The 23,272-nt window shown below is 37.5% G+C and overlaps 1 protein-coding gene across 8 annotated transcripts; it reads left to right on the forward strand.

Moving 5' to 3' along the window:
- The first annotated feature begins 4,227 nt into the window (after positions 1-4,227).
- On the forward strand, positions 4,228-21,970 carry LOC18432275 (Reticulon family protein). 8 transcript variants are annotated; one of them, XM_088875093.1, is made up of 8 exons: positions 4,228-4,399; positions 5,327-5,502; positions 8,624-8,846; positions 9,286-9,466; positions 9,581-9,722; positions 9,826-9,895; positions 10,670-10,853; positions 21,587-21,970. In XM_088875093.1, exons 3-7 carry the CDS (start codon positions 8,672-8,674, stop codon positions 10,834-10,836), a joined length of 735 nt encoding a protein of 244 aa, XP_088731219.1. In that variant the 5' UTR covers positions 4,228-4,399; positions 5,327-5,502; positions 8,624-8,671; the 3' UTR covers positions 10,837-10,853; positions 21,587-21,970. The 8 variants fall into 8 exon arrangements, 6 of the variants coding, with proteins under 6 accessions (XP_088731219.1, XP_020521714.1, XP_088731222.1 ...); XM_020666055.2 differs by having other exon boundaries at positions 21,602-21,970; XR_016061764.1 differs by lacking the exon at positions 9,826-9,895.
- Positions 21,971-23,272: the final 1,302 nt, after the last annotated feature.

Raw genomic sequence — 23,272 nt, forward strand, 5'->3', positions numbered from 1 at the left:
AAAAGGAGGTAACAGTATTGAACAAATCAAAGTTTTCAGAAATTTATTTGAACAAATCAAAATTTTGAAAAATATATTCGTATATACCCACAATTATTGTTATTTAAAATTCCCTTCAATTTTTATAATAGGGCATATACCCTTCTCTTCCTTGTTTTTTTTATTCCCAAATTACCACCACTTCATATTTTGTAGCAGTTCGGATTTTTAAGAGCCAAAATGACAACCATTTTATAAATTTAAATCTTGAAGGTACGAATTGGTTATTAATTAGGGAAAATAATAAGTAAAAATGGGTATATGGGAGTCTGATTTTAAACCTTCAAGATCTTATATCATAAAATGATTTGGTCACATTTTGGATCTTGAAAATTCAATGCAATGGAAACTTGAAAAAAAAAAGGCATGTGAATCAGAAAACTGGAGGATATTTTTTGAATAGCTATAATATAGGTGTAAATGTCTCTAAAATTTCCTACAAAATCCAAACAAGACATGATAAGTTAATTAGGAAAAGGTTGGAATAAAGCTTTGGCCTTATGAAAAAAGTAAAACTGCGTTTCAAATCTCACGTAAAACTTACAGTCGTAGTATTGGAAAACTTTCAAACTGATAATCTCGACTTTAGCTATTATGTATGAGAAAAGGACAAGGGTTTTAAGCTCTACATTGTAACACATTATCGAGATCTTTTATTTTCATATGTACAGGTATTTGTGAGATGCATGTAATTTTTTAAGCTAAGAAATTTTATAATAGGTGATAGAAATAGATTTTGGAATCATCATATGTATCCCCATGTCTAAAATGTCCTCCAACTTTACTTCTTTTTTTTTTAGTAAGCACCAATCCTAATGACTTTATAGATATCCAATTAACAAAGGGTGTGGTTTCTATAAGCTTGCAACCTTAAACAATCCAATTAAGGTGCACATTCAAATTTTATCATTACAAATGATTTTGGTATAAAAGTGATTATCTTAAAATCTATTTTCATACCTATTTATAAAAGTTTAAACTCCAAAAATGGTTAAAATCAAGTAGATTTATAAATATATGAAAATCTTGAAAAGAGACCGTCTAAATAATGTGTTGCAAGATGCCCTATTTCTGAAATTCAAATTCAAATATCTTTTTTTTTTTTTAGGGGCGCTATTTTTTAGAACAGTTCCCAGTGGCCCCTGAACTTCGAAGACTATATTGCGGCATTAAAGTTTTCAAAAACGTTTCTTACAACCCCTGAACACCATTTGATGCTTTTAGTGCCATTTTGCTATCTCAAATAAAGTCTCAACATCTCAAATGCACCCACCCTCTCTCTCCCTCATTTTACCCTCCGTCTATGTCATTTCTCTCTCTCCCTCTCCCTCTCCCTCCAACCCGTCTGCTTCTCTCATGCCCTCTCTTCCTTGAACCTCTCTCTCACTCATTGGTCCCTCCCTTTATTTATATCTCGCCTCTCTCCCTTACCCCCCCCCCTCTCTCTCTAATCCTAGAGCCAGAGGCCTGCAATCAAAGCGGGACTCATTTTCCGGGCATTTTTCACCTGAACTAAAATAAATCATAAGATACCTTGATGGAAACTATCTTTCCTGGCGAACCTCGTTTATGACATTAAAAAACCCATTCACTAAAACTAGCTGGGTAGCCCCCTTAGCAGCACCGGCCTCTGCTGGCCTTGCCCTCATGGAACTGGAGAAAGCTATAATCTTTGACTTTAATCTCGCTCTCCCCATCATCGCCATCACTGGCGAATTACGTCAAAGGAGGTGAAACAGGAGCAAGCTGCAGCCGTGATGAATGCGGTGAGGGCGGAGATATTAGCATGAAGAGGGAGGTGATTGTGGATTTGGAGGTGAAGATGGCAGGGGCCGAAGAAGGTGAAGACCATAAATGCCATTGACTCCGAAATTGTGGCCCTTATACCTTGGAGATTATCAAAAACGATATGGGCAAGAAACTACTGGTGTCTTGTAACCAATTTGGTGCTTTCTTCTTCCTCTCTCTCTAAATGGTTCGTGAATGAAGGGTAAGGCTTTGGCAAACCATCGTTGAAGAAATACAGAAATGAGAGAACACGAACAAAAGGTCTAAAGAGATTTGATGAAAAACAATCATGTTCTCAAGCCTAAAGAGGACTCCTGACCTTGCCATTAAGCTACTGGGCCATACCTAAACCCCTCTAAATTTTAGAGCAACTCATTTCTCTCTGGATATATTGTCCCTCCATTAATGGAGACTTGTGAAGACCATGTGTGTTGCTCCATTACACCTGAAAAATCAACGGAAAATCTACCATGAAAATTTGGATAGAACGAGATTTTCTATATCAAAGAAAAGTAGATTAGAGAGAGAAAATGGGGGGTTGGGGGAGAGAGACAAGATAGACAGAGAGAGAGAGAGCGAGGGCTTTGGGGGAGAGAGGCTCCGAGAATAATAAAGAGGTTCAAGGAGAGAAGATGTAAGAGAGATACCTCATGGCAAGGAGGCGTGTGAGAATTGAGATAGTGGGTAAAATGAGAGAGAGAGAAGGTGGGTGCATTTGGAATTTAGCACTTTATTTATGATAGCAAAATAGTACAACAGGGGGTTGCAATAAACGTTTTTGATAACTTTAATATTGCAAGATAGTTTTCAAAGTTAAGAGGACATTGAAAACTGTTCTGAAAATAGGATCTATGAAGGTATTTTCTTTTTTTTTTTTATATTCATACTTATCAATGTCAAGGTGATCAATTAGAGGATTTTTCAACACTATAACAACCTTTTCGATGGATATCTGAGGTGCATCTTTAGTTTTACACTTTAAGGTTGCAAACTTATATAAACTTTTTCCATTAACAAATGTGGCTGCATGTAATTTAGCGCTAGGTGTGCAAAAATTATTCCCAAAATTTTGGTTTCGAAAACCGAAATTTCGAAACCTGGTTCGAGAAGTGCAAGGGTGTTCCGGCCCATCGTTCCGTTGGGGCTAATTTTCCGAGACAGCATACTGTCTATTTGCTCCCTTAGGTGGAACTCAATTTTGGAGGAACTTTTACGACCTTGAGATAAGACCCTGTTGTAATTATTAAAAAAAGGAAAAAGTTTATGTAAGGTTGAGGCTCTTAATAATCAAATTCAGGTCCACCTCAAAAATTCACTAGAAGATACTGTTACAATGTTAAAAAAGACCTTATATTGACCACCAGATATATAAATATGAACAAAAATAGATTTCAAGTATAAAAAATAGTGTATGGAAAATATTGTATCTTGTAATATATTATCTGGATTGTCAATTTTCAATATTTTCAAGTATTTATAGATCTTCTCGATCTTCACTATTTTTAAAGCTTCAAATTTTATAATTACCAATGAAAAATAAAATTTTAGCCTATAAGAAAGATTTTTACTACAGAAAATCATCTTTCAACACCATTTAAAGCTACACCTAATTTAAATTGTTTAGGTTCTCAACCTTTATACAAACCACATCCAAACTCAACATTTTATTTTGAACATAATAACCTAGTGGGTTTTAGGTAGTTTTAAAAATAGGTTTTGTTGAAGTGCCTACACTATAGAGCATTTTATAATTATACTCAATAAATATTGAACACTCATTTATCATTGTTTTGTATATGACGTATTTTTTTGATAAAAGTTTTTTTTGTCGTTTGGAGGAGTGCGATGTTATCCACTTGAGGTGTGACACCACCCCACATGGAGCACACTAGTGGCATTTAGTGTTCTATGTGATGTCACACCTTATGTGGAAGACATTGCACCCTCCTAATAACAAAAAATACCCTTGTTAAAAAAATTACTCTATATACAAAACAAGGGTATATAAGTGTTTAAAATTTATTGAGTAAAATTATAAAATACTTTATAATATGAACACTCTAATATAACCCTTTAACATTTTATGATAATAGTAATGATCCTATGTGACCTTTCTATATCTATGTGTGCAAGACTTTAAAGGATCACCATTAAATTTGATACAAATCTTTTAAAAAATGATCACATGTCGGACTTGCCTTTTTTAGAGATCTATACCAAATTTAATGGTGATCTTTTAAAGGTTCTACACATAGGTGTAAGAGAGTCTCACAAGGTCATTTCATAAAAAATATATTTCCTAGTTAATCTTATACCTGAGGAAGCAATTGTACAGTATGCACCTGCAAGAGCATAGAATCCCCACTCCATTTTTCTTGGTCACGTTATCAGGCTCTCCCAAGGATGCAGTCGGATTCCCCCGCCCTCTCTCTTACTGAGACACACCAGAGTCATCTCTCTCCCCCTCTGCAATACCATCGGGTCCTCTCTCCCTCTTCGCGCGATCGTCAGGTCTTCCCTGTCTCCTATCGACCTCTTCTACGCAATCAGGCCATCTCTCTGGACACAATCGGTTATCTCTCTCTCTTCTTTCTTGTCCTGAAAATTTGACGCCACTGCTTCCCTTTGAACAGTAAACTTCTCTTGTAATCTTGGTTTTAGTTTGTCTATCAGGCGTTTATCCAAGGTTCTAGTTTGTGTTTGGAGTTAATCGTGCTTTCTGTTTCTTGTTTACGCTTCTGTGGGTTTTTGTTTCTAATTAAAGCTTGTTCAGTACTTTGATTTGCACTTGCACCTTTTCCCCCTTCAAAGAAAAAGATTGGCATGGTCCTGATAGAGGAGTTTTGAATATTTGCTATGTTTTTCCAATTCTGCTTAATTGAAGGGAATTATTATCTACAATTTGGTTTCTGATTATGAATTTTATTTTTATGGAAATTTGGAGCCTTGAATTCCTGAAATCAAAGGGTACTGATGACTGGGAGCTCTCATTTTGTCTTGTAATGAAAACCTTGAAAAAATTAGTTTTAGATTTTGGTTCAAGGATAGAAAAGTCGGATCGTTAATTTTCTAGGTTTTCAAAATTTTCTGCTCTACATCTTACTGGAGACTGGCGTGTGGCTTGAGTATTGGACTTTGGGGTTACCTTTGGGAGTGGAATGCCATGCTTAGGTGATGGTTAACTGAACTATGACTGGTATGACCCAATATGAGTCTGTGGCATTCTAGTCAGTGTTGCGAATAAATATATTGTTTGTAATCTGAGCTTTTGAAGACTAATGTATGAGTTTTTCTCATCACTTTGAAGTTGACACTGTGGTGCTTGTCTTATTTGATTTAATGGTTTATTCAAGAAATTATGGTTGGGATATGGGGCTTCAGGGACAGTGCAGTAAGATCCCATTTGGGCAGTTTGGATACATTTTTTCTGTTAATTACAATATTATAATCTCTAAAGTTAAATTTCATTTTTCTGGTTTTTTTTTATTGCGTGTGGCAGAAGGAGAATGGATATCTTGCAAGAAGTCTCTAAAATTGATGCTAATGCTGATGCGCGAAAGGATAAATTGCCTGAGCAATCTTCTTCTGGTAGTTCAGATTGTATTCCATTATCAAAGGGTTATAAATTGTTTGATCGACAGAGATCCATTCGCCATGTAATGGGAGGAGGAAAAGGTAATTATTGGTTTTGCCTTTTATTTACTAAATCGTTTATTCCATTAATTTTGTACTTGTGAGTTTTGTTTTTTTTTATTTTTTCTGAGGAAGTATGTTTATTCCATTTGTCACATAATAGGGGGGGGGATTGTTTTTGTCTTTGTGAAGTTTTAATCTCCTATAGGAGTTTCTTGATTCCATTTGAAGGTCTAACAAAAGGTCATATGACTACTTTAGACCACTGTTGCAAGATATTGGTAGGGTCCATTAGCTATTCCTAATGGAAATTAGCTCTCATACTCCCTTAGCATGACTGTTTATGTTGAGGAGTTGTGCCTACTGTTATTATTTTTCTAAAGAAGAAAAGGAGAAAGATGTAGAGGAGTTCTACTCCCCAATAGAAAAACCAAATGTGGAGGATTTATAGTTGTGGAGAATGCAAGAAAGGATTGAGTGATTTGGGTGTTAGATATTTTGACAGATTATTAATTTTGTGTGATTATGATGGTGGTTTTGTATATTGTTTGAATTGATTTCTGCATGGTCAAATGTTTCTCAGGAGTGGTGTTTTTTTCTCTCTATTTGAGAAATGAGCTTTCTATTTGAGCCATGACTATCATTTTGATAATTTCTCATATTCTACTTGAGTTAAGACCGGCATATCCTGTCAATTATAAAGTGGTCTAGCCTCCCGCTTCTGTTGGGACGGGATTTGGCCTAGCTCCACTTAGGTTTCATAGCTCAATTACTCAGCTGCTTAGGCTTAACTAGGCTGCACATCACAGAAGTTTTTTTTTTGGGAAGTTGTTTGTAGTAATAAATGGGCAATGATGCACCAAACTGTTAGTGAGTCTATGAGAGTGATGGTTTTTACAAAATTGTTAGCATAATTGCCCCTTGGGAGGCCGTTCTATGAATGAAAAGTTAGGTTTTGTTAAGCTCCTCTTTGCCAAAGGAGTTGTCATGGGAATTGGATTCTCTCCATGAGTGCTTGAAGGTGACATGTAAGGAGTTGCATATCTAAAATCTGGTAAAAAGACATGGTCCAATCTCCAGAGACAAGGGGTTAGTCTTGTTGGTCAATTTATAATTTTTAAGAATCTCCTCCTATGAGGGTGCTTGTCCCATTCTTACATTGAACACTTTGAACCCAATTAACAGGGATAGGGCTTTAGCAAGAGTGGAACCTGCAACTCTAGCCGGACCTGAGTAGGTCAAGATTTCTCACCAAAGTGGTTCCTGAAAAGATTTCCTGCCTATGGCAACTTGAACATCTGTTTGATCAAATATTTGAGCTTTGCAGTACCCTACATGTTTTCTTCAAACATGTTTGGTCTCTGGCAACAACTCAGCGGATACATTAGCTTAGGACGGTTTGGTAGTTGGCAATTTTGTAGTGCTCAGGGGTCAGCCCCGAATCCAACCTTTTGTGACATTTGGTGTACAAATCTTTTCTTCATTCTTTTCCATTTTTTTCAGCCACTGCTGCATGTAATTATGCACATCCTTTTACCATAGTTGTCAACAGCTGAAGCGGGAACGGCTCTAGGGTCGGAGCGGGAGCATCGGATCAATGGCTGCCCAAAGCTTCGGCTCTCGGGGTGCGAGTTCTGGTGAGAGTAAAAGTAGCGGAACAAGATCTCATATGAAGGCATAGCACATTACAACGGGATCTAGATCCTTAATGGGGACGCAGTCCATATACAATGGGATCATGTTCTCCCATCCGGGATAGGAACTAGATCCCATTTGAAGTTGATGGCATTTCCATTAGGAAAAGATCGAACTCCATTCAAGGATGGATCGCGTTCCCTGCATGATTGGTCTACGCATCCATCACAGAACTCCATTTGTAGCGAGAACCCAACCTCATTACACATGGATTCATGTTCCCACTAAGCATTGCAGCCCGTTCCAATATAAACGGGATCTCGTTCTGGTTTATTCTAGAACTCATTGTCCTATGTAGCAATGGCCCATTGGGCTATGTCCATGCACAACAAACCCTATATGTCCATGAATTAATTAAATTCCATTGATATTGTATGAAGTAAATTCTTTCAATACTTTATACAATTATATTTTTGAAATGGTTATTGTTCAAAATTTCATACATGATACGCATATGGGCATCACGTTGGCCGTTTGAGTATCTTGAAATATATTGTTTGTGAAATAAATTACTAACTTAATACATTACTGGCGTAATATATTACCTGAAAATGGAATATTGTTGTTTGGGTAGCGTCTGATGCAACCTAGGAATATATTGTTATTGTTTGACGCTACGACTGGAAGAAATTTGGGAAATATATTACCATCATTTTGGGTTGGAAATTGATGCAGGGAAAAATAATTATAATAATAATAAAAGGCAAGAGAATGTACCCTCTCAAGGTCTGCAAGGGAATCCACCTTAAAAGATCTTTTCACAAAATCCAAATTCTTTAACCAAATCGAATTCTCTTATGTTTACAATGAGGGACTTCTTCCCTTTAGATACACTTAAAAGAAAAATAAATAAATAAATAAACCCACAAAATATAAGATCTATCTCTCTCTCTCTATTCTCCACGTAAATCTCTTGCTATCTTCTCTCTCCCTCTTCTCTCTCTCTTTCCTACGATTTTCTCAATCTCTACCCACATTTGATCTTTCCCATATCTAACTATCCACTTTTGATTTTTCCCATATCTAAATCCCTTAAATCTTTCAATTCTTAAACAAATCTCTTCTTCACCCAATGTGATGCCCTATAAATATCTCATAAATCTCTAACTAAATCTCCTAAGCCCATGAAAATACGAGATCTAAATCCCTTTGCCTAATATTAAAACCAATCATATCCCCAGAACAACTCACGCACTACCCTATATACTAAACAACTCATGCACTACCCTATTCACTGAAACAAAACTTAATCCATTAAAAAATAAAATAAAATTTTGTTTACCCCAATTTTTATTTGCATCAGAAATACTGCATGAAAATTTTGCTTAAAATATAATTGTTTTATTATAAAAGTTAGATTTATTTAAGAAGATTCTTTTAGAAAGTTATAAATTGGTAAAATAGTTGTGTTCAAAATTACAAAAGAATTATGATATTTGAAATAAATGATGGGGTTTCGTGAACACAGGGATCATGTTCCTAAAATTTGGGGATCGAGGATCTTATTTATCCGGGGATGGGATCTACTATCTTTAGGAAAGTGCACCGTGCGATGGTGGGATCAAGATCCTTTGTTCATGGGATCGAGTACCTTATAAATGGGAGCAAGATCTTGAAACAAATAAATTGGTTCCAGACGAGATCCCAGTCATGGAACGCCGGAGCTGGATTCCAGAACGGGAGCGCTTCCAGTAACTATGCCTTTTACTATATTAATACGAAGTCAAACTTTCTCAAAAGAATAAAAATGATTATCGATACCCTTTTACTATATTAATATAAAGTGAAACTTGTGTTAAAAAGAAAAATGGCAATGTCCAAGTCAATGGGATCCATAGCAATGATCTTGTGTGATGTGAGTGGTGACCAAAGACATGTTCATGTAATTATAACAGAATGGACTCATGTATAGGGCCACCATTCTGTGGATAGGCTATTTTTTGGGCTTGAACTCCCATCTTGTGGGTGGTTTCTAGTCCCCCCCTTGTACCACCTTCTTCTTTAATATGGAACAGTTAACAGTTTCAAAAACAAGAAAATGCAATGACAGCAACTGCTAAACAATTGGATTTGATCTATATGCATCTTCATTGATCTATTAACTGTTTTCATAATTGGGTTTTTCTTTAGCGGCGGACGTCATCCTGTGGAAGCAGAGGCGTGTAACACTTGCCATTATTGTTGGTGCTACAATTGCATGGCTACTATTTGAGCATTCAGGAGTATCTTTCCTATCAATTTCTTCAGATGTATTGCTTCTCTTGATTGTAATCCTGTTTGTTAGGGCCAATTGTGCTGTTTTATGGAACAAGTAAGACCCTGAAACTTTCTTGCCCTGTTTTATTGGCAATATGGTTTGTGTTATCCATTCTTTATGAACTGATTTTCATGTATTGGTTTCTGGAACTTCATTGTTTATGGGCAGACAACTTCAGCCATTGCCAGAGTTGGTCTTGTCAGAGGAAATGGTAAACAATTCTGCTGCTTCTTTCCGTGTCAAACTTAACTATATGCTACTCATGGCTCATGATATCATTCTCGGCAGGGATTTCAAACTCTTTTTTAAGGTAATGAAAAGCCTGTATACTGTTGCAATTATTGTCATGCTTATATTGCAATATCTACGAAAGGTCTGAACCCTAATGCTTGCTCTGATTACTGGTCTGGCAGATCGTGGTCTGCCTATGGCTTGTATCTATAATTGGTGGTTTCTTGTCGTTCTTTACTCTTATGTATGTTGGTAAGTGCATTTTTCCCCATGTTCTGGCTATTGTTTTTTATAGTTTTCATCTTCACCAATATTATTACATTGTAAAGTTGTTACAAATGGGTGCAATCTGAAACCTTTGCAATCGTGTCCATTATCACTGATGGTTGCTACCAGAAAATACATCAAACCTGAAGTGGGGCTTAGATCTTTGAGATGTACAGAATCGGTATTAAATGCTGTGATATTTTTTTCATTGGCATTTCCTTTGAGAGTTCAGACTTCAGAGTTGGAACCTTCTTGGAAATTGACTATGATTAAGAATTTCCATGTTGAGTGCTATATGCTTTCTTGTAACACTAAATTTAGCACATATGATTGTATTTTCGAGTTCTCCACTTGCACATATGGAAGTTGCGATGGGGGCCTCTTCTTTACCCTTTGCTTTGATTTTCTTTCGTATTCATGTTTTGTTTTATTGTATATATCTGGGTCTGGAAGTCCTTCTTTCACTTCTATAGTTTCCTTCATTCTTTCAAAATGTCTCATGACCTTCATTCCAGTGCTTTTTGGATTAAGCAACTTTTCTTTTCTTTTATTTTCTTAATCATTTTCGTACGTGTGCTGTGTCAATTTTCATCTCCTTTCTACTCATTCCTTGGCATCTTATTTGGATTAATATTTTTTTGGTTTTTCCTGATCTCTAGTCATTAAATATATATAGTTGTAACAATGACCTGTCATACATATATTGTAATTGTAGAACAGATGATTTTTATGCAATTTTATTACTTCGCATTCGTGCAGGAATCATCATGTCAATCACCCTTACTGCCTTGTATAACAAATATGAGGAGCGTGTGGACAGGTGTGCTGGAATAGTTCACAGTCAACTCTCTAAACAGTACAGCAGAGTTGATGCAAATGTTTTAAGTAAATTACCTCATGGGTTTTCAAAAGACAAAGACAGATAACCACTTCCAAACTGCATGTAAGTCTCTCTCTATCTCTCTCTCTCTCTCTCATATATGTATTCTCCCATAAGATTTCAGAATTGTATCTTCACAAGCCTTTTGATCCAATATATCTTTAACCCTAAAGCAACTAAGAACTGCCCCTTGTTTCGCTGCGAATGGAAGTTTAGATGAAGGGCTGCAAATGAAACTGAATCTGCATTTTTTACAAATAGCAGATGACCTTCTGTTAGATTTTCACAAACTATATTTAACAACATTTAAATCATTTTGTGGCTTCGGGTAGTTTGGCTACCTTTTAACAACTCGCTGCCATTGACTATCTCTACTGCCATTAACCATTATCTCCTTCAAACCCCAATTCCTCCATGATATGAAAAAACCAGAAGAAAAAGATGATGTGAGGGAAAAGAAGAGTGAGAAAGAGAAGACGAGTGGGTTGACAATTGGGGTCATTTCTAACAGGATTCTCTCACTGGGGGCACATGCCTATGGCAGATTGAGGGGAGAGAATATTGAGAGGAAGAACAGTTTGAATCAGTAGCCATTTATCCTAGAATAGTGCAAAGCTCAAATACCTTAGAATGAGAACCTCCTCTTGCACAAGAAGATCATCAATGTAACAGGGATCTCATTCGCCCGGATCAGGAGGTTCCAAACTGCTTTTGTGCTTGTCACAAGACCCCTCTGACATATTCAGTTAGGTGACAGTGGCCCATGAAGCTTTGTCCTCTTCAGTGTTCCCCTGTTTTTCCAACCAAATCACACTGTTAACTCTCTAGGCTGGTCTTTCTCCTCAGTTTCTTTCTCCTTTCTCTGTCTCTCTCCTCTCAAAGTTGTTTTTTTTCAGGAAGAGAGAGAAAACAAAGAGAAACCCAGTTAAAATAGAGAGAAATCATAGAGCTCAATATGCTTTGATTTAGGGAGATAAAAGGGGGAGATTTTTCTACTCCATGCTTCCCTCATCATATTGCGGTTTTGGGTGAGTGGCTGCTGCATCAGTTTGAACCAGCAGCTCATTTTCTCCCAAGAACAGAAAGAAATCTGTTCATACCCACTTTGAGACTTTTTCATTGATGTAGTGTAATAGCCATTGTTGTGCGAGTTTTGGGTTTTCTAACTCAATCACAACCAGGCCTGGGGTTTATTTGAGATAGGGTTAAGGCAACCAGATTTGGAGCAAGATTGTATTAGGGCAAATTGTAGAAGACCGTACATCTGCATATCCTTGGCTGATTTGCTGAAGAGGGGGAGGAGGAGAAAGACGAAAATGTCAAAGTGAGAGTGAGAGAGAGAGAAAGAGAGAGAGAGAGGGGGGGGGGGGGGGGGGGGGGGGGGGGGGGGGGGGAGAGCGGGAGAGTCTTGGAGAGGGATGATGGAGTAGAGGGAGCTTTTAAAGGAAAAATGGGCGTGTGGTTTAGAGGGAGAGCAGATGAAGAAGATGCCTTCTTGAGGGGTTGGGTGGTGTTGAGTCCTTGAGTGCTGGATGAGTGTGTTTGTGAGTGAAAAAGAAAAAAGGAAAAAGGAAAAAGGAAAGAGGAAAATCTATTTTAGACCCTCTTCCAACAAAAAACACCACAATCCTTGTACTCCTAATAGCAGGCCCTTGGCACCCAATTAGACCTACATCAAATCCCTTCTGTACAAGCTCCACCCAAATGAGTCACATTCTTTTTATAACTTTATCCAATCATCTTTCTAATTTACTTCAACTCCCTGACTATATAAAATCTCTCTCTCTCTCTCTCTCTCTCTCTCTCTCTCTATATATATAGACCAGGCCTACCTCCATCTTCACTTGTCATTGCCCTCCAAGACCCACCTTTTGGTTTTTATTCTCTCTCTGGCTCTCGATTTTTCAATTGAGTTTTTCAAATGTTACAAAGCTCTCATTCATTCTCTCTCTGTGATCCCCATTGAGAGAGCGATGGTAGCACAGTGGTTAAATGTTGCTAGTTGGTAGTTTGTACCAAATGATTCTCCAAATGCAAAGTGAGAGAGAGGAGGGCCGAGGGATATTAAACGCGAGAGAGAGAGAGAGAGAGAGAGAGAGAGAGAGGATTTTGGGCTGCAGATGGAGAAGGTGGTGATGGGACAATCAATGGTCAGGACGATAAGAGGATGAATATAGCCCATCAGATCCCTATGCTGTCCTTAAACTGGTTTTATTTGTTTCTCTTTCTTGTATCCATTTACTTAGAATCTGAGTTCCCTTGCAACACTAGTATTGTCTGCACTCTTGATTTAACAGTTTGATCTGATACCGAATCTATGCTTGAGGTGTTTTATATTATTTTAAACTTTTCATTCTCCTTGTAAATCCCTTTTAAAGTTGGTCAATAGAAGAATTTGGTGGAAATTTAATGGATATATACATTCGTATGCCTTTATTTGCTGGCATTTTCTTTCAGTGCCACTCAATCGAAATTTTGCAATCCAACTCTCTCTCTCTCTCTCATCATTTACTTGAGCGTCAATCTCATATCCTTTACTGGAATCTCTGATTTTTATTGAATTGTATTTCCTTCACTCTAGAATTTCACCACTTGATCTGCTTATGGATCTTTGCTTCAAATTTGAAAGTTATTTCCTTCACTCTAGAATATCACCACTTGATCTGCTTATGAATCTTTGCTTCAAATTTGAAGGTTTTTTCCCCCTCCTCTCTTGTTGTTCCTTGTTCCTTTTTAACCTTTTCCCATAGAAATTTGTGGAAAAATTCAGGTGATATGTATCTATTTTTTCTTTGTGGGACTGGTCTTTCTTCTTTTGAGTGAGTTGATCTTGAAATCCTAATTCATTTCGCATTCCAGTTCTTTGCTCGCTTTTGCTATCTTTGATGTGTTTTGCATCGGTTTGTTTTGTGTTTTTTATATTTATTATTGCGGGAATTGTTCTTGATTTTGTCCCATTTTCTATTTTTCTGTTATCAGAATCCTTGTAGCCGATCCCAAATAGTTGGGAACAGGTTCTAATGATGATGATGATGGTTATGATGATCTATCCTTCTGTTGATTGATCAAATAGTAATGTTAGCCTTTTTTTAAAATTGGCTGGTATTGATGAGCTAGAAAACTCTATTATTACTTTTATGCTCTGTTGCATTTTTCACTCTTATTTATTTCATTCTTTGTTTTCTTATTTAAGAAAGCTACCCATGTTTATTGGAAATCTAAAGCTCCAAAATCATGCTAGTGTTTTAGAGAGGTAGAGTATGTGAGACAAAATTAGCGAGCGAGATTGGGAGGAATAAAGAATATTCAAATGTTAATTTAGGAGAAAAAATTAACATTTGTGGGTATAACCTTTAATAGAGCAGAATGTTGGAATAAGATTCGTGACACGGACCCCAACTAATTGGAAAAAGGCTTTGACGATGATGAATTTAGGAGAAAAAAGTTGCAGAATGGGTTTGATAGTGTTTTTTTAGGTTTGAATTGAGCGTTGGCAGGGCTGCATGGGAAACACTGAGTCGGCATGATAAAGCAAGTATGGTCTGTAGTCCACAGTTGAAGATGGAGTGCCCCATGTTTATTGATTTAATTCCTTGACGATATGGATCATTTTCTCATCAAATTAATTTAATTATGTTTCTTTTATGGTAAATATTATTTTAGAATTATTATTTTAGGAAGCGCATTAATGAGATGAATCACTTGCATGGGTTCCGATGGTTTCATACTGGTGTCTTCCCTCTCTCTGACTGGTGCACGAAAGATGTGCATATGATCCGCGAACTTAGTGTCTTATGTCATGTTTAACTCGTTATACTTTTTCATAGCCATTGCTTGCTTCATGAGAGAGGGATCATCATACTCTCTCTCAAGTCTATCAAAGATCCACATGCAGTAGAAGTTGACTCATACTCAGAAGCATACGAGTCAGTCATGGCACACAAAAGTATGTTCTTACATCTCATATTCCTCCTCTTCCAAGTGGCATACTCATCTTTGATTGCTTGAGATGAGTCGTCACTTAGATGATGAGGACGACGCTCATATAGCATCTTGTGCAAGTTTTCCTCATAAAGAACACATTGAATCTTTATTCTCCAAGAAGCATAATTGGTGGCATCAAACCTTTCGATTTTTAGGATCTCAGAGATGAAGGTACGTTCAGCCATATTTTTTATTCTCAAGCAAAAAATCTAGACTCAATAAAAGAGAAAGACTCCTAATAACCTTGCTCTAATATCAATGAAAACATGACCAATGTGTTCTTTCACCGGGGAATAATAATTTTTTTTTAAATATTATTAAATATACCCCTATTGTTTTGGCAAAAGATTACTTACAACAAAAAAAATAAAAATGAAGATTGTCGAAGATTACCCCGACCGGGTTTATTACACCCCACACCGAGTCACCACCATCTGATAGTGCGGGATCGACGATCCTCCTTCAATCTCAATTGGGAAAGCCAGTTTAGGCCAAGCACTTCAATGGAACCCTCATACTCTCACAAGACCCTCATGATCAATTCACCAAAATACTACTCAAAAAATTCCCCCCTACATTATTTTCCCATGCCCTATGGTTTAGAACAAAATTAGAGAGAGAAAAGAGGATGAGAGAGAGATATGGGGTGTCTCTCTATTTGTGAGGGAAAGAGGAGAGAGAGGGAAGGTTCTCTAAGGATGGAGCGTGCCCCCTTTTTTTTTTTTTTAACCTAGAGAGAGAGAGAGTAGAAGAGAGGGTGGCATGCTTTGAATGAAGGGGAATGACCCCTATTTATAGAGAATTGGGTCTAGGTTTCTATTTCTTGCCTCACAAGATTGAATTTGAACCGCTGATCGAGGGTGACTTGTGGGGTGAGATCTAAGTCATCCATTCCACAAATGGGCCACCAACATGTTACAGAATGTGTTGGAACTTTTATCCCCCTTTTCTTTTGACCATTATCCCATCAAATAAAAAATAATTAAATAATAATGTCTTTATCCAAAATATATTCATAAGCCTTATAAAAAGATTCACTCAAATCTCTTAATGAAAAAACACTTTATCAACTATGAAATAAAACATATCAACAAATCCCATAACGAGAGGGGGTGTGCCACCCATGGGATAGGCCCTTCCTCTAAAAGTGGCGTGCCACCTAAGATAGGGCCTCATGGGGCCCACCTTCTAGAATATGGTGGGGCCATGTGCACAATGGGCCCCCATAAAATTTCATATATTTAAATTTAAATATATGAAATTTTATGGGGGCCCATTGTGCGCATGAGCCCACCATATTCTAGAAGGTGGGGATCATGAGGCCCTATCTTGGGTGGCATGCCACTTTTAGAGGGAGGGCCTATCCCATGGATGGCACGCCACCTTTTGAGAGGAGGCTTATCCCATGGGTGGCACACCCCCTCTCTTTATGGGATTTGTTGATATATTTTATTTCAGAGTTGATAAAGTGTTTTTTCCTTAAGAGATTTGAGTGAATCTTTTTATAAGGCTTATGAATATATTTTGGATAAACACATTATTATTTAATTATTATTTTTTTGATGGTATAATGGTCAAAAGAAAAAAGGGATAAAGATTCCAACACATTCTCTATAAATAGGGGTCATTCCCCTTCATTCAAAACACGCCACCCTTCTTCTCTTTATGTAGGTTAGAAAAAAAAAGGGCACGCCCCATCCCTAGAGAGCCTTCCCTCTCTCTCCTTTTCCCCTCTCAAAAAGAGAGATGCCCAATATCTCTCTCTCATCCTCTCTTCTCTCTTTAATTTTGTTGTAAACCATAGGGTTTGAGAAAATAGTGAAGGGGAATTTTGGAGTAGTATTTTGGTGAATTGATCTTAAGGGTGTTGTGAGAGCAGAAGGTTTCCATTGAAGTGCTAGGCCTAAACTGGCTTTTTCGGTTGAGATTAGAGGAAGAACGTCGATCCCTCACCATCAGATAGTGGTGACTTGGTGTGGGGTGTAATAAGCCCGGTTGAAGTACTCTCCGGCAATCTCCATTTTTATTTTTGCAGCTTCATCTTTATATTCTCAAGCATAAGAAATTGTTATTTTTGTTGTAAGTGATCTTTTGCCAAAATAAAAGAGGTATATTTAATAATATTAAAAAATATATATTATTCCCTGGTAAAATATCACATTGGTCGCTTTTTCCTTGGTATCAAAGCAAGGTTATTAGAAGTCTTTTCTCTTTTATTGAGCCTAGATTTTTTGCTTGAGAATAAAAGATATGGCTGCACGTACCTTCATCTCTGAGATCCTAAAAATCGAAAGGTTTGATGAGACCAATTATACTTCTTGGAGAATAAAGATTCAATGTGTTCTTTATGAGGAAAACTTGCATGAGATACTATACGAGCGTCGTCCTCATCATCCAAGTGACGACTCATCTCAAGCAATCAAAGATGAGTATGCCACTTGGAAGAGGAGGAATATGAGATGTAAGAACATACTTTTGTGTGCCATGACTGACTCGTATGCTTCTGAGTATGAGTCAACTTCTACTGCAAGTGGATCTTTGATAGACCTGGGAGAGAGTATGATGATCCCTATCTCATGAAGCAAGCAATGATTATGAAAAAGTATAACGAGTTAAAGATGGCAGAGGGTACTAAGTTCGCAGATCATGTGCACATCTTTCGTGCACTAGGCAGAGAGATGGAAGACAGCAGCATGAAACCATCTGAACCTATGCAAGTGATTCATCTCATGAATTCGCTTCCTAACTCATGGGAAACGTTTGCGTCCTCCCTCTCGGTTAGAATAAAGGCACCAAGGTTGGAGGAGCTCATCACGACCATCAAATGAGAAGAAGAAAGGAGGAACTCAAAGCACGCATTGACTACAACTCCAAGAGAAGCTGTACATATAGTAAAATCTACTCCCTCTTTTAAACCTAAGAAAGCAAAGGGTAGAACTAATTTTGGAAAGAGGAGACTTCAAAATGAGAGATTTTCGAAATAAAGGAGAAAAGAGAGAGACCAGGACTTGCTTTATTTACAAGAAGTTAGGCCACATGGCCAAGAATCGTCAGTCCAACAAATTCGGTGGGACCTACAAGGAAATGGCTTGTGTGGTCTTTGAGACGTTGTTAGCTGACCCCGAGGGAACCTCTTGGTGTCTTGACTCAGGAGCCACGATTCATGTCACAAACTCTAAAGAAGGCTTCCGCTCTTTTACTCCCATGAGGCCGGCAGAGCAACATATCTATATGGGAGGAAACCAGAAGATCGATGTACTTAGAGTTGGAGATTTCGAGCTGAAGTTGAAGAGTGACAGCATCTTGGTCTTACAGCAAGCACTTTATGCTCCTGATATGAGGAAGTACTTGATTTCGATTCCCAAGATGTCTATCGCTGGATTCATGACCACTTTCATTGGGAAGAAAGTGGTGGTCAAGAAGGGGAATAATATTGTCATGACTGTACATCTTGTAGATGGCTTATTTTCTATTGAAATAAAAGAGAATGTTGCTTATGTCTCGTCCCCTAATGAATTAGATGCCACCCTATGACATATGAGGTTAGGACACATTAATTTAAAAAAGAATGAAAATATTGAAAAAGGACGGCATTCTTCAAAATTATAAGGGCAATTTATCGAAAGTATATGAGTCTTGTGTGCAAGAAAAACCAATAAGGAAAAATACCATTGGAGCAAAAAGAGCTACTAGCTTTTTAGAAATCATTCATAGTAACATATGTGGACCTATGAATGTGGCTACCAAAAGCGGCAAGAAATATTTCATCACCTTTATAGATGACCACTCGCGTTATGGCCATGTATATCTTATCCACGCCAAGTCTGAAGCCTTAGAGAAATTCAAAGTATACAAAGCCGAGGTAGAAAATCAAACCAACCTAAATCAAAGTCCTTAGAACCGATAGAGGGGGGAATATTCGTCTGAACCTTTTAAAGAACTCTATGTTGAGAACGGAATTATACACCAGTACACCATGCCCTACACTCTCAAACAAAATGTTGTCCTCGAGAGACATAATAGGACCTTAGTTGAAGTGGTAAGGAGTATGATGAGACATGTTAGTCCTTCCCTAGACTTTTGAGGAGAAGCGGTGTTGACGGCATGCTATATCTTTAATCGGACTCTCACAAAAGCTGTCCCACTTACTCCTCACGAGATTTTCACAAGTCGTGCTCCCTCCCTTGATCATTTGCAAGTTTGGGGCTGTTCAGCCCATGTCCTCATTCCTCACCAAAATAAGACCAAACTTCAATCCAAAACTATTAAAACCATTTTTATTGGCTACCCAAATCATGGTAAGGAGTATCGATTCTACAGCCTTGAAACATGAGCGGTCATCGAGAGCCTCGATGCTCACTTCTTCGAGGAAGAATTTCTTGAAGCAAGATTGAGTCGAAAACAAGCCGCGACTTCTTTGAGGAGGCAAGAGACAAGGCTGTGCTTCGAGAACCCGAACCTGAAACTTCCAATAGACCTGAGCCTGAACTCGAACCCTCAAGACAAAGTGAACTTAAACACGAACTGAGAACCTAAACCCGAACCGAGACGCAGTAATTAAATAAGTAGACCTCCTTTATATTTTGAACAATTTGCCTACCTGAGGGAAAAATTTTGATTGAGTTGGAGAAGATCCAGATTCTGAACTTAGAACTTACCATAAAGCCTTGTCATGTCCTGAAAAAGAATATTGGGTAGAAACCATGAAAGATGAATACACTTCCATTAACGAAAACCATGTATAGGAATTAGTGCCTCTGCCTCGAAAATGTAAGGCCATTGGTTGCAAGTGGATTTTCAAGAAAAAGTTGAACTTAGAAGGGAAAATAAAAAAATACAACGCTAGGCTGGTTGCAAATGGTTTTACCCAAAAAGAAGGGATAGATTATGAAGAAATCTTTTCTCTTGTTGCCAAATTCCTATCTATCCAAATCCTTGTAACCATAGCCGCCCATTTTGATTTTGAGGTTCATTAAATGGATATCAAAACAACTTTTTTGAATGGTGACTTAGAAAAAGAGATTTACATAACCCAACGTGAGGGATTTGTAGAAAAAGGAAAGGAGAACCTTGTGAGTAAACTTAGCTAAACCCTTTATGGTCTAAAACAAGCATCACGACAGTGGTACATAAAATTTCAAGAGACCCTTGCTCTTGCAAGGTTCTCTACAAATAATGAGGACTACTGTATCTATCAAAAGGTCAGTGGGAGGGATGTGGTTTTTATTTTCTTCTATGTGGATAATATGCTAATTGTTAGTAGTTCGATTGCCTTGGTAGTAGAGACAAAAAAGTTTTCTTGTACAACACTTCGAAATGAAGGATCTTGGAGAAACGTCATATGTATTGGGCATCAAGATAATAAGAAACAAAAAAAAGAAGACTATCCAACTTTCCTAGGCAACCTACTCCAAGAGGATATTGGAAAAGTTTGATATGGATAAATGTAAGCATATGTTTACTCCAATAGACAAAAAGACGAAGCTCAGTAATAAAATGTGTCCAACTGAAGATATTGACAAAAAATCCATGGAGAGAGTGCTTTATAGGAACGTAGTTGGGTCCCTTATGTACGCCATGATGGGAACAAGGCGTGACCTGTCTTTTGTCATTTGCTTGGTTAGTCGTTACCAAAGCAATCTTGGAGAGGAGCATTTGAAAGCGGTCAAGAGAATCTTTGAATACTTAAAAGGGACAATGAACTACGTGCTCACATATAAAAGGGGAACTGAAATAGTAAGAGAAGGATATTAAGACGCCAGCTATATCGTGGATCCAGATAATGCGAAGTCTACATCTGGATATGTGTTTATGTTTGGAGGGGGTGCAGTAAATCATGGATTGAGGTGGCATCCAAAGGTGCCCTCAACAAAGTTTATCTTGATGCAAGTCATCGTCATCATCATAGCCTTTTTCTAACCATTTGGGGTGGCTATGCAAATCTTGGTTCGCCATTCTACTCCATCAAGGTTCATACTCTCAGTGAGCCCATAAGTCTATATATATTTTCTCACTACTTCCAACTATGTTCTTTTGGCCCTACCCTTAACCCTTTGTGAACCAACTTGCACCTCCTAACAGGTGCCGTACTGGGTGTACACTGCAATGGCCAGCCCGCCTAAGTCTACTTGAACTTGATGTAAGTCCTTGGGCAAAAGGATGTTTACATATTTCGGATGACATCTCCAGAAGGGCCTGTTGGTGCTCTATCAAGGGGCCATACTTTCAGTGACACCATAAATCCCTATATATTTTTTCACTACTTCCAACATTGTTCTTTTGGTCCTACTTTTTATCCTTTATGGGCCTTCCACTTGAACCAACTCGCATCTTCTAGTAAGTGCTGTAATGAGTATACATTACAATGGCCAGCCCACCTAAGTCTACTTGAACTTGATGCAAGTCTTTGGGCAAAAGGAAGTTTACAGATTTGGGATGGCATCTCCATAAGGGCTTTTCTGTAGCTCATAAAGGGTATTAGTTAGCTATAGTGGAGATGTTACAGCGAGAGAACAGTTGTGATGTTGTTCCTTTGAGAATTGTGGTACTCTTTGATATAATTTAAACCATTACCTACTATTAAGAGAAGCTTGTCAAAGGAAGACGAAGAAAGACATTTAATACGTTTCTCTAAGGACTCTAATGCAGTATTATCAGTACTATTTTTGTAAATTCCCTTTTGCATATGATAAGACTTAGAATTTTGCATGAAGATCTAATTTCAATATAGGTTTTATCAGTGTTTAATCCATGGTGTTTTACATTTTCTGAGATTTCTGAACTGTAAATTGATGGTTTTGATATCTTTCAAGGAAATGAATTTGCAGTTAATCTCAAGTGGTGGAAGGATCTGTAGCTTTTTACAAGTCTTGTTTAGCTCTCGGGAGAGTGAAGCCAAGCTCCAACCATGTGACTCAACTGGGGCAACTTGTATACAACCAGTCTTTGTTTTTTGTAGACTCTCTCTCTCTCTCTTTCAACCAGTCATTGTATTTTGTAGACTCTCTCTCTTTCAACAAGTCTTTGTATTTTGTAGACTCTCTCTCTCTCTCTCTCTCTCTCTCTTTCAACCAGTCTTTGTATTTTGTAGACTCTCTCTCTCTGTGTGGTGCAGATTGAGCAAAAGGGCATTGACTCAATGTGCCCCTGGTGGAGCTTGTAAAAGTCTGCATGTGCATGTAATTTCTCTTTGATCACACCTCCCTTTTCATTCTGACCATGCCTATAAGAATATGTCTTTACTTCATCTCTCGCCCATAAGAAGAAACCACATCTTTTTGTGTTTGCTTGCTTCGAGAGGAAACCTCAGCCCGTCTCTCTCTCTAGATTTTGTCTTTAGTCCATCTCTCACCCATGCAGAAGAAACCACATCTGTGTTTACCTGCTTAGAAAGGAAACCTCACCCTCTCTCTCTCTCTATCTCTCGCTCTCTAGAATTTGTCTATAGTCGATCTCTTTCCCGTAAGAAGAAACCACGTCTTCGTGTGTTTGCTTGCTTCGAGAGGAAACCTTACCCTCTCTCTCTTTCTCCACATCGGTGTTTTACCCTCTCTCTCTTTCTCCACATCTGTGTGTTTTACCCTCTCTTTCTCTATATGGAGTGCTGGAATAGAAAAGGGCAATTCACTGAAGCCACGACTGAGCTCTTGCCTTATTATAGCATTGGGGCATAGCTTGCATGTGCCTCTTATTTCATGTCCCATCTCCATTTTCCAGCGAACTTCTTCAAGCTGGACTTATGTCAACTGAGAAAACAATCTTTAGGGCGTTTTTGATTGGTGGAAAAAGCGGAAAACATTGGAAATTGTAAGTTTTTTCATTAAAAGTTTGTATAGTCGATCTTAATTAGTTGTAAAAAAAAAAGGATTGGCAATGATAATAATGTGGTTTTGAGAGCCGCTGATAAAATGATTCGTCAAGTCGTATGATAGCTGACTCAGTTTCAAAAAAAGAAAAGAAAAGGAAGCGACAGTTTAAGAAGGCAAGTGTATGGATTTGGAAAACAATTTAATTTGAATAACTTAAATTAAATTTATAAACTATAAAAAGAAAAAAAAAAAAAGATATAAGACGAAAGAACTTGACTTCCATATTTTGTACAAGTAAGTAAAAAAAGTAATATCCCTCGACGGAAAAATTAAAGTCCTAGGCTAAGCCTTTTAGCTTGTTGTTGGGGCCTAAGCATACTAGAAAGCCTCGTTTGTCTACGTCACAATAGAAAGGAAATGCTTGCAATATATTAGGGCAGTTTGAGTATCTAAAAACGACAATAAATATGGTATTTTCATTGTTTTGGTACATTTAATAGTAAGAAAATGAAAAGGGATTGTGCAATATTTTTCAAAAAATCAAAAAATTCATTACGCGGGCAGTTTGGGTACTTGGAAATCTATTACGTGATAATAGATTATAAGGAAATATAGTATTTTCATTGTTTGGGTATTAATAGTATGGAAATAGAAATGGATTATATAATATTTTTCAAAAAATCAGGAAAT

This window comes from Amborella trichopoda, chromosome 8 (genome assembly GCF_054954075.1).
Source record: "Amborella trichopoda isolate Santa Cruz 75 chromosome 8, AtrichopodaSantaCruz75HAP2 v2.0, whole genome shotgun sequence".
NCBI classification, from domain to species: domain Eukaryota; kingdom Viridiplantae; phylum Streptophyta; class Magnoliopsida; order Amborellales; family Amborellaceae; genus Amborella; species Amborella trichopoda.

Excerpts from the sequence above, each read along its gene's own strand:
- LOC18432275 (XM_088875093.1), top strand. The coding sequence starts at position 8,672 with ATGGGATCTACTATCTTTAGGAAAGTGCACCGTGCGATGGTGGGATCA. Across the intron at positions 8,847-9,285 it reads CCAGAACGGGAGCGCTTCCA|CGGCGGACGTCATCCTGTGG; the intron begins GTAACTATGCCT and ends GTTTTTCTTTAG. Across the intron at positions 9,723-9,825 it reads ATTTCAAACTCTTTTTTAAG|ATCGTGGTCTGCCTATGGCT; the intron begins GTAATGAAAAGC and ends CTGGTCTGGCAG.